At 45.3% G+C, this 15,491-nt stretch overlaps 1 protein-coding gene across 1 annotated transcript; it reads left to right on the top strand.

The window, feature by feature from the left end:
- LOC129327049 (zinc finger protein 420-like) lies at nucleotides 1-10,418 on the top strand. Its single transcript, XM_054975470.1, has 7 exons — nucleotides 1-74; nucleotides 1,046-1,150; nucleotides 1,740-2,253; nucleotides 2,403-2,508; nucleotides 4,131-4,213; nucleotides 4,670-4,796; nucleotides 7,214-10,418. The coding sequence occupies exons 3-7, from the start codon at nucleotides 1,843-1,845 to the stop codon at nucleotides 9,412-9,414; spliced, it is 2,928 nt and encodes a 975-aa protein (XP_054831445.1). The 5' UTR covers nucleotides 1-74; nucleotides 1,046-1,150; nucleotides 1,740-1,842; the 3' UTR covers nucleotides 9,415-10,418.
- Nucleotides 10,419-15,491: the final 5,073 nt, after the last annotated feature.

The following is a 15,491-nucleotide window of genomic DNA, read 5'->3' as shown; positions in this document are numbered from 1 at the left end:
CCACTATGGAAAGTAGTCTTTGATTCTCCCAGGCGAGTGGGGGGCCGGTGGTCCTTTGGGGGAGCCTGGGGCAGGTGAGTCTCAGGTACAGTTTGGGGCAGAGCGTATGGGGGGGGGCAAGCAGGAAATTGAGGAGGGGATGGGAAGCCTTCATGGGGAAAAGGAGCAGAAGAAACCCAGCCGGTGACTGGAGGGAGCTCAGACAAAGGCAGGCTGATCTTGTTTGGGGACAGGTTGAGAAGATAGCAACCCCCCCCCCCATTAAATGCACCAGAGCCTGTAGAGGGGGGGGGTCGTAATGCAACTGATGCATCTGGGGTTCCTTCATGAGACCCTGTCCCCCCATTCAGGGTGCCACCCTTCAGGTGAGTCCTGGAGATCTCCCAGTATTATGACGCACCTCCAGGCTACAGAGGTCAGTCCCCTGGAGGACAGGGCAGCTCTGGAGGGTGGACTCTATAGCATTATACCCCACTGAGGTCCCTGCCCTCCCAAACCTTCCCCAGACTCCGCCTCCACATCTTCAGGAATTTCCCAACCTTACCCCCATCAGAGACAATCTCCTCTCCCCTCTGCAAAAATGTCTCCAGTTCTGGAAGATTTCAGCAGGTGGACATTGTTTCCCTGACAAAGTAGGTGCGGGGAGGAGAGGTTTGGGAGCTGAAGAAAACAGGGAAGCAGAGGTGGCTTTTGAGGGAGGGGGACTGCATGAGAGAGAGAAGCTTGGGAGGATCCAACCAATGAAAAGGATAAAGGATCTGGGAGCCCCATCTGAGGAGGGTTTTGCAACCTCCCTTCCAGACCGTTAGATCAGGATCAGGGAGACCTGTGTTCGAATTCCCACTCTGCCTTGCAGGCTCACTGAGTGACCCTGGGCCAGTTACTCCCTTTCAGCCTAGCCTGCATCACAAGGCAGTTGTGAGGAAAAATGAAGGAGAGGAGAACAATGTTGTAAGCTGCTTTGGATACCATTGGGGGGAAAGCAGGGTACAAATATCTGTACAAAGATCAAAATATTATTTTGTTCTATTTCCTTTATTTATAGTCCATCTTTCTCACTAACATTACTGCGTAAGTCAATGCAATCGATGGGATGAGGTGTCTAACAAGCAACGTAAAGGACTTGGATTACCAAAATCAGAAACAGAGCGTAAGTATTAGACATGAAATGTTAGATAATGCAGAAAAGGCTGTTCCATGAACAGGAGCAGGGGTAAGACATACAACAAATAGATAATACATATTATACATAGTGATATAGTCCATTTCCCTTTATTTAAGCACCTTCCCGAAGCATTCCGTTATAGTATAGCCCTGTTAACGGTAAAGGTAGTCCCCTGTGCAAGTACTGAGTCATTACTGGCCCATGGGGGGACGTCGCATTACTACGTTTTCTTGGCAGACTTTTTGTTATGGGGTGGTTTGCCATTGCCTTCTCCCGTCGTCTACACTTTCCCCCCAGGAAACCTGGTACTCATTTTACCAACCTCAGAAGGATGGAAGGCTGAGTCAACCTTGAGCCGGCTACCTGAACCCGGCTTCTGCCAGGATCGAACTCAGCCCTATTACCTTTGTAAAAAATGCCCTCCTGAACAATTTTCCCTGGACCTTGGCAGCCATTCACCTTTCCAAGAGAGGGGAGCTCCGGCATTAATAGGATTTGACCTCTTTTGCTAGTAAAATATTTTCCTGCCTCAATCATGCAGACACAGAACAACTTCTTGCTTAAACTTTGGCAGGAAATTCGAGCCTTCCCATCTGGGGCAATTCTGACATTGGGAACGAAATCAACAGAACACGGAATCAGCTCGTTGTTACCGTTTGCACTGCCTCTGATCCCAAATGGAAAAACAAGACTCAGTTGACATTCAGTCAGGAAAAAGCCCCCATGCCATCAAGGCTGGGAGGAGTGGGGAATTCTGGGTAAGAACCATGCGGAAATATCTGACTGAGGAAACCACCAATTCAGACGGAGAGTGCCAGCGCTTCAGGCACTTCTGCTACCAGGAAGCCGAGGGGCCCCGAGAGACGTGCAGCCAACTCCACCATCTTTGCTGCCAGTGGCTGAAGCCTGAAAGGCACAGCAAGAAGGAGATCCTGGACCTGGTGCTCCTGGAGCAGTTCCTGGCCGTCCTGCCCCCGGAGATGGAGAGCTGGGTGAGGGAATGCGGGCCGGAGAGCAGCTCCCAGGCGGTGGCCCTGGCAGAAGGCTTCCTCCTGAGCCAGGCAGAGGGCGAGGAGCAGCAGCAGCAGGTGAGAAGGTTTCACCCTGGTGACTCCAGGAGGTGGAGGAAGGGAGAAAAAGCATTTTTTAAAAAAGCACTAGTTGTGCCCTAGGGTCCTTGACATGTCATTTAGTTTCTGGTCCCTTTATTATGTTTCCTTACACGCTTCACTTTCAGGTACCAGAGCCATCAGGAAAGATGGAGGAGGCACCGTTGCACCCCAGAGAGAAGCTGCTGTGCCAGGGAATCATGCCAAAGAGTGACCTGGGAGCTGCAGCGATGGGTGAGGATGAATGGGGGGTGGGGGGTGGGGGAGTATCGCACCTGGGTTTCCCTCTTGCATGCATGCCTGAAATTCATTTCTTCCCCTCTTGTGTTCTTTGTATGTTGGTGGTTGCTCGTGGTTTTTCGGAGTTGGGGGGACTTTCTCCTGCAGCCTCTGCACTGGTTCAGAGATATCCCAAGATTCCATAGTGGAAGGCAGAAGTCTCGGACCACGTCCTCTTCCATTTAAACTTACATATTAATTGATGCACTGAAAGTAAGGAAATCCTCCCCAATTCTGCATCACAGAAGCTGTAAAGATCCCTCTCAGTCCTGCCTATCAAGTTTACTGGCCATTTATTCTCCCAGCTTCCCAAGATCGTTCCTCTTGGTCCTTCAGCCCCACTTCTCTTGCTCGGACATTGGGAGGCCAAACTGATCCTGGGGTCGACGAAATAGCCCATGCCTAATAAGATATATGCTTTTAAAATTCTACTGGGCTAGATATTACCTCTATCGTTCTGCTGTCATGAGCAAAGTTGGAAACCTGCCTCCGGTATAAGAAGCCTTCTGCCAAGTTACGTGGCTCTTTTGTTGACAGAAGAGATGCTTAAGTAAAAAGAAGTCTCCTTGGGAGGTGGTTGGTGAGCTGCTGTAGCATAGTGGTTAAGTGGCTGCGCTCTGAGCCAACACTCTGCTGGTTCGACTGCCACTACTGCCATGAGCTCAGCAGGTGGCCTTGGGTCAGCCACTCCTCCCAGCCCCAGCTCGCCAGCTGAATTTTGAGGGTAATAATAGCACTGATTTTGTTCACTGCTCTGAGTGTGGCACTAAACTGTCCAGAAGGGTGGTATATAAGCACAGTGTTGTTGTTGTTGTTTTTATTGAATCCACCCTACTGTGACACCTGCCATATTGCAAAGCTTAACTTCAGCAGCAGACTCCAGGCATTCATGTATGTTGCTCGATGATTGAAATTAGAAAAAGTAAGAAAATCCACATAATGCTTTTATTGAGGCCAACACAAATGACACAAAACATTGTGCAAGTTTTTGAGTCCTTCAGAACCCTTCGTCAGGCAGATGTTACCAAAAGTTATAAAATGAAGTGGAAGGGAAGCAGGTTTTCCAGGTTCAGATCTTATTCATTCGTTCGTTCATTCGTTCGTTCGTTCATTCATTCGTTCGTTCATTCGTTCGTTCGTTCATTCATGTCATTTATAGTCCACCCTTCTCACTGAGACTCAAGGTGGATTACACAATGTGAGATTAGTATAGTCAATATCAAGAACATTTCCATAAACAATGCTGTAGCCCATCATGCTGTCCTTTGATGTTGGATGCAGGCAGGTGTGCGGTTTGATTCTTGAGAGTGTTATGTTCCAGCACTTGCATCTGGGAAGAAGAAACTCATCTCATGTGAAAAAGCAGAGCCAAGTGAGGCCATTTTTAGGTTGTTAGCCACCTTGAGCTTTATGGGAAGCTGAGAGTGAAACATATTGGAGAAATAAATCCAAGTCGGCATTTTGGTTTCTATCCAAGAATCCATACGGGGAGATCTTTTCCCCTTACATAAGGAACTGAAATCTATACCGTGTATTAAAAATAGAAAAGGGTAACAGATCTTTCCACCTCCTCGCAGGTGATGGCGTCAGATCGGTGAGGCGTAGTGGGATCTCTCTTCCTTGTGAGGGAATGGAAACATTTTCTGCGCGACCGGACCAGGTACGGAAGGAGCGAGAAGGAAGCAGGCAAGGGAGCAGCTGTTCCCAGGCCTCTGCATCTCCCTGGGAGAGTCCATCTCTTCTCCCTTGGGTCTTGGTGGCCCTGATTAGGCAGAAAGGTGGGGTGTAAATTTTGTAAGTAAAATAAAAACAAAACCAGAGCAAGGCTCGTGAAAGTTTGAATCTGCAAGAATGTTCCTAAGAAGAGCCCTGTTGGATCAGACCAGTGGCCCATCTTGTCCAGCGCCCTGCCTCACACAGCAGCCAGCCTGTTGTCCCGGAGGGCAAAAAGGGCATGGAGGTACCCCTGAGTTCTTCTCTTATGGGGGAGTGAGAAAAAGCTCCCTCTTTTCTCTACTTTCTCTACCCCATCCGTAACTATAGAAATTCTCAGCTCTGAGCTCGGAAGAGAAGGTTATGTCATCTGAGATGGCAGAATGTTTCCTCCTCCTTTCAGGATCCCGTGACCTTGGAAGAGGTGGCTGTGTATTTCTCAGAGGGGGAGTGGGCTCTGCTGGACCCAGGCCAGAAAGCACTGCACGGGGAGGTCATGGAGGAGAACCGCAGGAGTCTGGCCTCCCTGGGTAAGAGGTCCTCTTCCCCTGGTTGATGTAAACCAGTTTCTGCACGGCCAAGAAGCAAAAGAACCATGTAACGTTGTATGGTAAATAAAGGGCTGTATCTTTATTTACGGCAAGGGCCCCGTGGCGCAGAGTGGGAAGCGGCAGTACTGCAGCCCAAGCTCTGCTCACGACCTGAGTTCGATCCTGGCGGAAGCTGGGTTCAGGTAGCCGGCTCAAGGCTGACTCAATCCTGGCAGAAGCCGGGTTCAGGTAGCCAGCTCAAGGCTGACTCAGCCTTCCATCCTTCTGAGGTCGGTAAAATGAGTGCCCGGTTTCCTGGGGGTGAAGTGTAGACGACTGGGGAAGGCAATGGCAAACTACCCCGTAAAAAGTCTGCCAAGAAAATGTCGTGATGCGACGTCCCCCTATGGGTCAGTTATGACTTGGCGCTTGCACAGGGGACTACCTTTACCCTTTTTAAAACTTTATTGATGCAGAACAAATTTTGTTTCATTGAGAATCTTTGATGATGTCGATGTTGATGGTGATGATAAGGCAACAAGTAATATAACGGCGGAAGTTCTTTGTTCTGCCTCCAGGGTGTACTTGGTGCAGCCAGGCCTCCTCCAGGGGAGAACTTCCTGGCCATCTCTGCTTTGAGGATTCATGGATCTTGTCTGACTTCCCCCCAGCCCAAATGTTTGGGAGAGGGATAAGGGCCCTTTCCCCCAAGCCATGAAACACTGGGGCAGGCATTCATGGTCGCCCTCAAGGGGAGTGCTGCCGCAGGCAGCTCTGAGATATAGATCTGATACCTCAGTGTGTTCCCTGAACTTTTCCACTGCCAGCTTCTCTGCTTTACCCTCCCCACCAGCTGTTGTAGGAGGGTATGAACCACTGCTTTGTTCCTTGACCTGCTTCTGAGTAGACCACCTCAGGCCATTCAGGACAGCAGTGTGTGCTGTTACCCCCGTACATGCACTGCTGCAAGTGCTTGGTATCTGGGGGCAAGATGCCAAGCCCCATCCCAGGGTAGAAGGATATGTTTGCGCCTACGTCTGTGTGTGTGTGTTGCAAACTGGAACTTGCTCATCTTCTTCCCACATGATGAACTCCCCCCCCTCCAATACAGCAGGCAGGAAGCTCAGGCCCTCTAAAAGCCCATTCCACAAGCCTGGCAGAAAGGGTTCCCAACCTCCATGTGGGGCCTGGAGATCTCCTGGAATTGCAACTGATCTCCAAATTATGGCTATCAGTTCCCCAGGAGAAAATGGCAGCTTTGGAAATGAGTGGACTGTATGGCATTATACTCCAGTGATGTCCCTTTCTAGGATCCACTCCTAAATCTCCAGGAATTTCCCACCCTGGAGTTGGCAATCCTACTCTTTCCCTCTCCTGAGGGTTTTTCCCTTTGAAAATCACCTCAGAACATGGAGGACAGGATTTAAAGCCTCCTGTTTCCTGATTGGCTTTCACTCCTCTCAGCAGCCCTTCCATTGGCTCCTTCCAGATTTTTAAAAACATGTCTGCTTTGTATTGATTCGTTTAGAAGACTGAAGTGCCACCTCTCCACTAAGGCTGCCAACCTCCAGGCAGAGCCTGGCTATCTCCTGGAATTACACCTAATGTCCAGGCAACAGAGATTAGTTCCCCTGGAGAAAATGGTTCCTGTGAAGGGTGAAGTCTACGATACCCCATGGAGGTCCGTCCCCTTCCCAAACTCCACCCACTCTAGGCTCCACCCCCAATTGCCCAACCCAGAGCTAGCAACCCTACTGCCAGAACAATTGTAAGAGGAGAAAGCTCCTGTTAACGCAGCCTGGCAAGTCACTGTTTTTGGCTCCTTCCCCAGCCCTAAACTCAGCACAGCCTTAGCAAGCTCAAAATACACCAGCCATTTTCGGCCTGCCCCAGGCCCCCTCACTCTTCTAGATGCAGAGGATAGCTGGCAATTCCAGATGGATTCCAAATGCTACATAAGAACCATTTTTGGACTATTGCTGTGTGTCACCCCTCTGTGCCTACTTCTTCTTTTAAGATGTGTTTTTAGTATGTATGTTTTCATAGATGATGAGGGTAGAAAAGTAGGGTATAAATTTACTTAGAGAAATAAGCAGAACTCTGTAATAAAGTCTTGAAGCCATTCTGAGGGACTGGAGTTTGATTTTGGCTTTAATATTAGGTGTATCGATGATGGATTTATTATAGGAGGGAATTTTTAAAAAACTATATTGCTCTTTTATTGGCTGCATCTTGACTTGTGTTTGTAATGTGCTTTATTCAGTCTTTGTACAGGAAGAGCAGATTTGAAAAGCTACTGTTCTTTACAGATGATTTTAATGGGAATAAAGAAAGAATAGTTGGACTTAGTTCTCTGATGTGAAGCTTCTTTTTTCCTTATCAACCTCCCCTTGCCCCCCCCCCCTTTATTTCAACAGACTGGGGAGGAGAAAATAAGAGTGATCCTCATGGACTGTTATTTGAAAGAGCTGGATGTCAAAAAAGGAAAGAGGACAGAGGAGAAACTGGAACAGGAGAGAACGAATCCTTTCCTTCTTGGGGTGGTGACTTTCATGACTTTCCAGTCCAGGAGAGAACAGATGAGGATCAGGAAAAGAAGAAAGGAACTGTTGATTTGGAAAGCTTCAGCCATAAGCTAAGCCTGAAGGCTCATTGGAGAAGCCACACAGGAGATGAACCATATGAATATTTGGAGTCTGGAAGGACCTTCAGTCAAAGCACAACACTTAGTTCCCGTCAAAGAATCCATAGAGGTGAGAAACCATATATTTGCTCAGAGTGTGGGAAAAGCTTCAGTCACCGCCCAAGCCTATTTAGACACCAAAGAATCCACAAAGGGGACAAACCATACAATTGCTTAGAGTGTGGGAAGAGCTTTAGCGAGAGGCTCAATCTAGCAAGACATCTAACAGTCCACAAGAGGGATAAATCGCTTAAAAGCACAGATGGCAAGATGGATCAACTTTGTTCATTAAGCCTTCAAAAACACCAGAGAGTTGAGATGGAGGAGAAACCACACAAATGCTTGGAGTGTGGAAAGAGTTTCAAACAGAAGATAAACCTTATTTCCCATGAAAGAATTCACACAGGAGAGAAACCCTATGAATGCCTGGAGTGTGGAAAGCGCTTCAGACAAACAACACACCTTATATCACATGCAAGGATTCACACTGGTGAGAAACCGTATCAGTGCTTAGAATGTGGAAAGAGTTTTAGTCAGAGCACAACTCTTAGCTTGCATCAAAGTATTCACACAGGGGAAAAACCATATAAGTGCTCAGAGTGTGGAAAAAGCTTTCACCAGAGGACAAAACTAATCACACACCAAAATGTTCACACAGGCGAGAAACCATTTAAATGCTTGGAGTGTGGGAAAAGTTTCAGTCAGAGTGCGTATCTCATTAGACACCAAGGAATCCACACAGGAGAGAAACCATACAGACGCTTGGAACATAAGAAGAGCTTCAGCCAGAGTGTAAAGCTTACTTTGCATCAAAGTGCCCACACAAAGGAGAAGCCATTTAAATGCCTGGAATGTGGGAAATGCTTCACGCAGAGCACAGGTCTCATTAGACATCAAGGAATCCACACTGGAGAAAAACCATTTAAATGTTTGGAATGTGGAAAAGGCTTCACTCAGAGCGCAGATCTTATTAGACATAAAAAAATTCACACAGGGGAAAAACCATTTAAATGCTCAGAGTGTGGGAAGAGCTTCTCACAGAGTAGATACCTTACTTCACATCAAAGAATCCACATAGGAGAGAAACCATATAAATGCCTGGAGTGTGGGAAGAGCTTCTATCAGAGCAGAGATCTTACTTCGCATCACAGAATCCACACAGGAGAAAAACCATATAAATGTCTGGAGTGTGGGAAAAGCTTCTCACAGAGTAGAGTTCTTAGTTCACATCAAAGAATTCATACTGGAGAGAAGCCATTTAAATGCTTGGAGTGTGGGAAAAGCTTTTTTGCACAGGCAAAGCTAATTAATCACCAAAGAATCCACACAGGGGAAAAACCGTATAAATGCTTGGAATGTGGGAAGAATTTCAATCAGAAGATAAACCTTATTTCTCATGAAAGAATCCACACAGGGGAGAAACCATATAAATGCTTGGAGTGTGGGAAAAGCTTTTGTCACAGCTCAGGTCTGAGGTCACATCAAAGAATCCACACAGGGGAGAAACCATTTAAATGCTCAGAATGCGGGAAAAGTTTCAGTCACAGGATAAACCTTACATCACATGAAAAAATCCACACAGGGGAGAAACCATATAAGTGCCTGGAATGTGGGAAGAGCTTCTGCCAGAGCTCAGGCCTAAAGGTACATCAAAATATTCACACTAGAGAAAAATCATTTCCATGCTTAGGGTGTGGAAAAAGCTTTAGTGCTAAAGAGAATCTCATTTCACATCAAAGAATAAACTCTGGGTGTTGGAAGAAGGAGCCAGTTAGACATCAGTTGGTTCCTCCCCCTCTCAGTTCTGATATTCTTCCCATTTCCCAGAATGCAGTCTGTTCCCAGAACCCTGTGAACCAAGAATCTAGTCAAGTAGGAAGTTATCAGTTCTTTCCTATGTTTCTAAATGAGGAATTTATAGTAGTTCAAACATGAAATGCTTGATTGGAAATAAATAAACTGTTGAAAAAGTAATAACACAGCGACTTTATGAACGAGACTTTAAAGCGCCATTTTTTAAAAAAATGTTAATCTGATTAACAAAGGAAGAAGTTTCAATTTAACTAAAGAAGTCATTGATAGAATACTTTAACCTAATACGATCAGCACTGTTTCTTGCTTCCTTTGACATTAATATCAATTCCTGTTACTTTATTGTTCCTCTGTACCTTGTCAGTTCTTATCAGATTGGCCTAGATTTTTCCTATGGCGTGTGTATTGATGGTACCTAAACTGGTATCATTGCTGGTGTCAAAAGTGATTTCTTGACTGTTTCTTGCAGGCCCACCCAGGATTCAGGAGAAAGGCAGGGCTCAGGCAGCAGGCTGCACTTGGGAACAGACCAGAAGTGTAGCCCGGCAGCAGCCAGGGGCTGGGCAGGCAGGCAGAGCAGGCTCTTATATCCTCTGAGGAGGGCAAGGGAAGAGAAGGGAGGGCTAGCAAGGGAGGCCATTGGCCAAGATTCCTGTCACTCACCTTGGGCCCACACTTGAAGACAGGGCATTGGGGGAGTGCAGTCTCTCTCCACTCTTGGACCATTCTTTATCAGACCAGCCCAGGGAAGGGCAAGGATGGTGGGACTGACGACTTCCAAGGAGCTGAGGGAGAGGGCAACAATCACCACCAGCAGCCACCTCCCTCCTCTGCTTTTCGAATTCTGAGGTTCATGCACACCTGAACCAAGAAAAGGGGATGCTGAAGGGTCCCACGGCCCCAGACTCTGATCAGACACAAGAGAAATCTGACAGGATTTATTATTTTGAATATGGAACAATCCAACTTCAATGAACCTACTTTCACACTATTTCCAAATAGCCTTATGGGGAGCATGCATCCAAGTTTGACACCTTTCGCTGAAAACTGACTATTTAGATCAGATTTTTTTCCCCTAGTCTGTTGATGCAAGCCTTATTTCTGGCATTGACACCGTCTTTGACACAGTCACGTTTTCTGTCTGTCGGCTGATATTTCATGACAGAAATGGAATACTGTTCTATCCCAAACTTCAAGTAACATGCCATTCCATTTGCAGTGGATATTGGGTCATAATGAACTTCCAAATCTCCTTCTGGCTCTGCATGGGAGCTGTTTATAGTCTTGAAGTTAAACTAGAAATCATCTTCTCAGTGCTTCACTGCTGCGTCCACTTTGGCTCTCATCCAGAGATCTATAGCATGGAATTTTCTTTATTTGGACTATAAACAATAACATAAAAGCTATAGAAAACAAACAAAGAAGATAAAAAACCAACATTCTAAAAAAAAAAGACACACTAACAATACATTAAAAAAAAACTCTTAAACTAAACTACAGATTGAGTTCCAATTTTCTCCGCCACAAATATAGTTCATTTTCAGAGTCTCATTGATTCTAAGTTAAACATAAGAGCCCTTTTTTCTATTGTTTATTATTCTTAATCCATAAATCCAGATGTCATCAAGTCCTTATTATCCATTTCGTGTTAAAAGTCTATAAATGGTTTCCATTCAGTCAAAAATGTAACTAATGTCTTTCCCCTAATCAGTAAAGTGAGTTTTGCCATTGACATAAATTCCAGAGATCTATAGCAAAGCCCCAGTAAGGAGTGCAAGATAGTTTATCTTGAAAATGTGTGCATCATTCAAGGCAGAGTGTGTTTGTGTACATGATGTCCAGGGAAGCAATCTATGATAATAGCAGACGAGCTTTAAGCACCTTAAAAAAAACACAAACATTTATTTTGATACAATTCATGGGAAGTCTTTGAGGAACAGACTCTGGCCTGGAAGCTATATGTTGAGAAATAATCTCTGGAAACTGATGGTGGAACTATCACCAAGAATGTAGACTTTAGGCATAATTTAAAAAAAAAGAAAAAAAGATTAGGGTAAAAACTTTGGAGGTTGGTATTCCTGAAATATAAATGACAATGACTATTCTACGTTTTGTTAGGCTGTTAGGAAGAAAAAATGGAAAAAAATGGAAAACAAGGTTTGGAGTTAGAACTTATAATAAATTTAATTATTCTGTTAATATTGCAATCTTTTTTTACTGGAAAAAGTAAGCTATTCGTATGTTTCTGTGCATTTTGTCTGTTTGACTGAAACTAATATTTGGCTGAAGGCTGGATTCCTGAACCGTGCTTTGTGCAATAGTGGACTGTATTGTTTTCCAATTTTATGGTGTACGTTCATATGCAAAGATTTCTCTGCAGTGATTTAAAAACCAAAATTGCATGCCACTCTGTGCAGTTTTCAACCACAAGGCTGGGGTACTGATCCAGACTCATTGTTCTTTTTAAAATTAAAGAGGAGAGTAAGAAAAAGAAGCCGTGTTCCCAAGCGGCTTTCCCCCCTCGATTTGTGACCTCAAATGTTTTTCTACAAATGCTTGGAAAACGAAAAGTAGACATTTCCTTTTGGTTCTTCTTAAAAATAAAGACAAAGCCATCCAGAAGGCAATTCTCCTAATTCAATCTGTAGAACTGGAAAAGGATCTCCCGGCTGGATCCCCAAGAGGAAAATGGTTTTCTAATGACCAAATACCAGAATAATTGGTCATGTTCTGCATTTCTAGGACTTTGCCTTTCTCAAAAGTGGTCTGGTGGGGGGGAAGATGCCAAGGAGTACAGTCAGTCTCCAGTACCTTTCTTAGGAACTGGGGAGGGAGCTTTGTTGCTGTTGTTCTTGACCCAGGAAAAAGGGGGATTCCAGAAGGCCTGCCACTCTCTAACATTAAAAAAAACCCTGGATGTGTTATGCTGTGTCAGTCTTAATAGTTCATTGGTGGGGGGGCAGTCACTAGTCTGACCCTCTTCGTTGCCGGAGTTCTTGTCAGCCTTGTGTATCTGTCCGGGCGTTTCACAGCCCTGTGATCTGAGCCCCGGATGATGATTCGAGATGCATATGCTTGGAATAAAAGTGGTGCAAAAATATCAGTATGCCTTTTGCTGTCTTTGTTATCCTTTGCTGGTTCCGTGGCTTTCTCGGAAGACTCGTCCTGTAATTCTTGAGTCTTTGCCACCAGCCTCTTACAAAACCATTTTCTCCCCCCCCCTCCTGAATTCACTTCCTGCCTTTCAGGCTTACCATTTGTGTACCTGAGTGCTGAACACCTTTAGAGGAGACTAGGAGAGCTGGCTGCCTTCATCCATGGTAAAGGCCTCCTCTCACCCACCTTCTACCCACCTTCAGTGACACGATTACCTCTCCTGGATCCACACCAGCTCTGAGGATCCCCAGGGCGACTTCCCCATTTTTGATGCCACACTGAGAACTGCCCCTTCCTCTCTTTCCATTCAAGCCTCTACCTCCTTTATATTTACTCTCTCTCCCTCCATTTCCTTTCTTTTTCTGCTCTCCTTCCTACAGCACCTCCAATATCCGCTCCCCATTGCTCCCTGTTGACCTTGTTTATCCCCTGCATGTACCCCTTAGATTCTGTCCCGTCCCTTGCAGTTGCCATTCCTTCCTAATCCTCCTTCCTCTCTGTCCCATAAACAATCTGCCCATCTTCTTGGCCTCCTTCCATTCAAATATACTATGGTTTCACTCATTCTCAACCACCTGTCCCTCGCTGCAAGTATTCCTCTCCAACTATCACCTGGCCCTCCCCAAACTGAGTGGCATGCCAGCCACTGCCAAGTCCCAAATGCCTTCAGGCCTTCCATTCAGATTCAGCCATGGTGGGAAGGGGTCCCACCCAGCCTGGATTATGCACTCCACCCCTTTCATGACTTTTGCAACTGATCTGCATTTCCATGGCCCTCACTCCCTGCACCCTCTCCCCCCTCCCCTCACCACCTATATATCTCTGGCCAGTTTCTTCATGCCTTCCATGCATCTGACGAAGAGAGCTGTGGTTCTCGAAAGCTTATGCTACAATAAAGTTGGTTAGTCTTAAAGGTGCTACTGGACTCTACTATTTTGCAACTACAGACTAACACGGCTAACTCCTCTGGATCTGAGCCCCAAATGTGCTCTCTCTCACTCCCCCCGCATGTGTTTTCTGCCCTTGTGAGCAAGGTTGTCAATAATAACACATTGTTTTGAAGGTCATTAATTCATAGGATTGCCATGTCAAAAGAGACTTGGTGGCACATCGCACACATACAAGCCTAAACCGAGTTACATTCTTCTAAGTAAGCCCAGGGTAGGCACTGGGCTTAGAAGGGTATAACTCTGTTTATCACCTCTGTCCTGTTTCCTGAGGCTTTTCCTACCTGCTGATCCCTCGTTTTAATTATTCCAGAGGGAGGGGCAACAAAACAGCTTCTTCTCCTGTTGTCCCTCAGGGCCCCAGTCTTAAAAGTAGTACTGCACGCTTTCAAAACAAAACTGAATGGCTGAGGATAGAGGCAGAGCTGACTTGGGAGTAGGTTTGCAGCCACGTTGCCCATGGGGGAGCTCTCCTCTTGGAAATGAGACTTGCAAGTTGGGTTATTCTTTGTCCCTGGAGAGATGGATGGCAGAGATCAACAGGAGTGTTTTCTACGTGTTGAAGGTTCACCAGTGGTTGCCATTCCTAGAAAAAGCAGACATGACCCGTCACACATGTTTTGGTTTTACAGCTGGGTTTGATTACTGCAGCACTCGTTCCAGGGGCGGCCTTTGAAGACTGCCACAAATGGCAGGTAATGGGGAATGTCGTAGTCAGAATGTAACCAATATCCCACTCCCATCTAAATGTCTAACACCAATACTTTACTTGTTCCTTTGGTTTCCAGGCCTAAACACAATTTCTGGTTTTAACCTTTAAATCCCTCATCCAATATGGGCCCCAAATACCAAAAGGATAGTCACCATTCATATGAACTCACCCAGGATGTGGGGGTCAACCAGCAGTGCTTTGTTGAGGGAATCTCCCCAACTGGCTGTGTAGAACTTGCCAGTTGTAGTGGAGGCAGTGTTGTAGAGTGGTTAAAGTATTGAACTAAGATTTGGGGAGGGGAGCAGGTTCAAATCCCTGCTTCAAACACAGAAGCTTGCCTGGCAACCTTGGGCCAATGATTGTCCCTCAGCCTAGCCTGCCTCACAGGGCAGTTGTGAAAGTAAAATGGGAGATTGAGGTACATTGGCACATCCCTGACCTTGGTGAAAAGTTTGGGTAAAAATGCACTAAATAAATACAAAACAGTGGTACCATTGGTATCCTGGAGTTTGGCATTAAAAACATATTTATTTAGGAAAATGTTTGATATCAATTTTATTTTTTTAAGGTCACCATTTTAACAGGCTTGATTTGCCAGAGATGGCGGCTGTCAGATAATACTCCTTTAATAATGACTGGTTTTAAGTACGAAAGCCAGTGTGGTGTAGTCATTAGGGTTTCAAAATAGGGTCTGGGAGAACCAGGTTCAGATCTCCCCCCCTTCAAGTTCTGCCATGGCAGCTTCACTCATCTGGACAGGGCCTTCTGCAGATACCACCCAGCTGTTGGGCAAAATCAACAGCTGCCCTCACACGTGTTTTCTCTGTGGTAGCCGTAGCCCCCACCTTATGGCACGGCCTGCATGAGGTGGTCAGGAAAGGTCCCATTCTCCTGGTTTTCTACACACTATGCAAGACTGAATTATTCAGGAGGGCTTTCTACCCATATTATATTATATTATATTATATTATATTATATTATATTATATTATATTATATTATATTATATTATATTATATTATATTATATTATATTATATTATATTATATTATATTATATTATATTATATTATATTATATTTATAGTCTGTCTTTCTCACTGAGACTCAAGGTGGATTACACAGTATGAGGTTAGTACAATCAGCATCAAGGACATTTCCATAAACAATGCCATTGGGTAAATAGATATAAGTTTAAGAAGACATAGCATTAGCAAGGATCCAATACAAAGCAGAAGAAATACTGAAACAGAACATAATCAATTCCAGGACTAACATTAGATAATATAAAGCACAGGTAGTACATAGGAGTACATATTTAAAGCAGCAGATAATATGTAAGGCAACCTAGCGGTGAAGTCTATGATCCCTATCTCATTGGCAAAACA

The sequence above is a fragment of the Eublepharis macularius genome, chromosome 4 (assembly GCF_028583425.1).
Source record: "Eublepharis macularius isolate TG4126 chromosome 4, MPM_Emac_v1.0, whole genome shotgun sequence".
NCBI lineage: Eukaryota > Metazoa > Chordata > Lepidosauria > Squamata > Eublepharidae > Eublepharis > Eublepharis macularius.
The sequence above is the reverse complement of the archived record's forward strand: the minus strand, read 5'-3'. Positions and strand labels throughout refer to the sequence as shown.

What these genes read in the sequence shown, in the direction of transcription:
- LOC129327049 (XM_054975470.1), top strand. Translation starts at nt 1,843, where the DNA reads ATGGAAAAACAAGACTCAGTTGACATTCAGTCAGGAAAAAGCCCCCAT. An exon ending in GCGAGGAGCAGCAGCAGCAG is followed by an intron (nt 2,254 to 2,402) that starts GTGAGAAGGTTT and finishes CTTCACTTTCAG; the next exon opens with GTACCAGAGCCATCAGGAAA. An exon ending in TTTCTGCGCGACCGGACCAG is followed by an intron (nt 4,214 to 4,669) that starts GTACGGAAGGAG and finishes TCCTCCTTTCAG; the next exon opens with GATCCCGTGACCTTGGAAGA.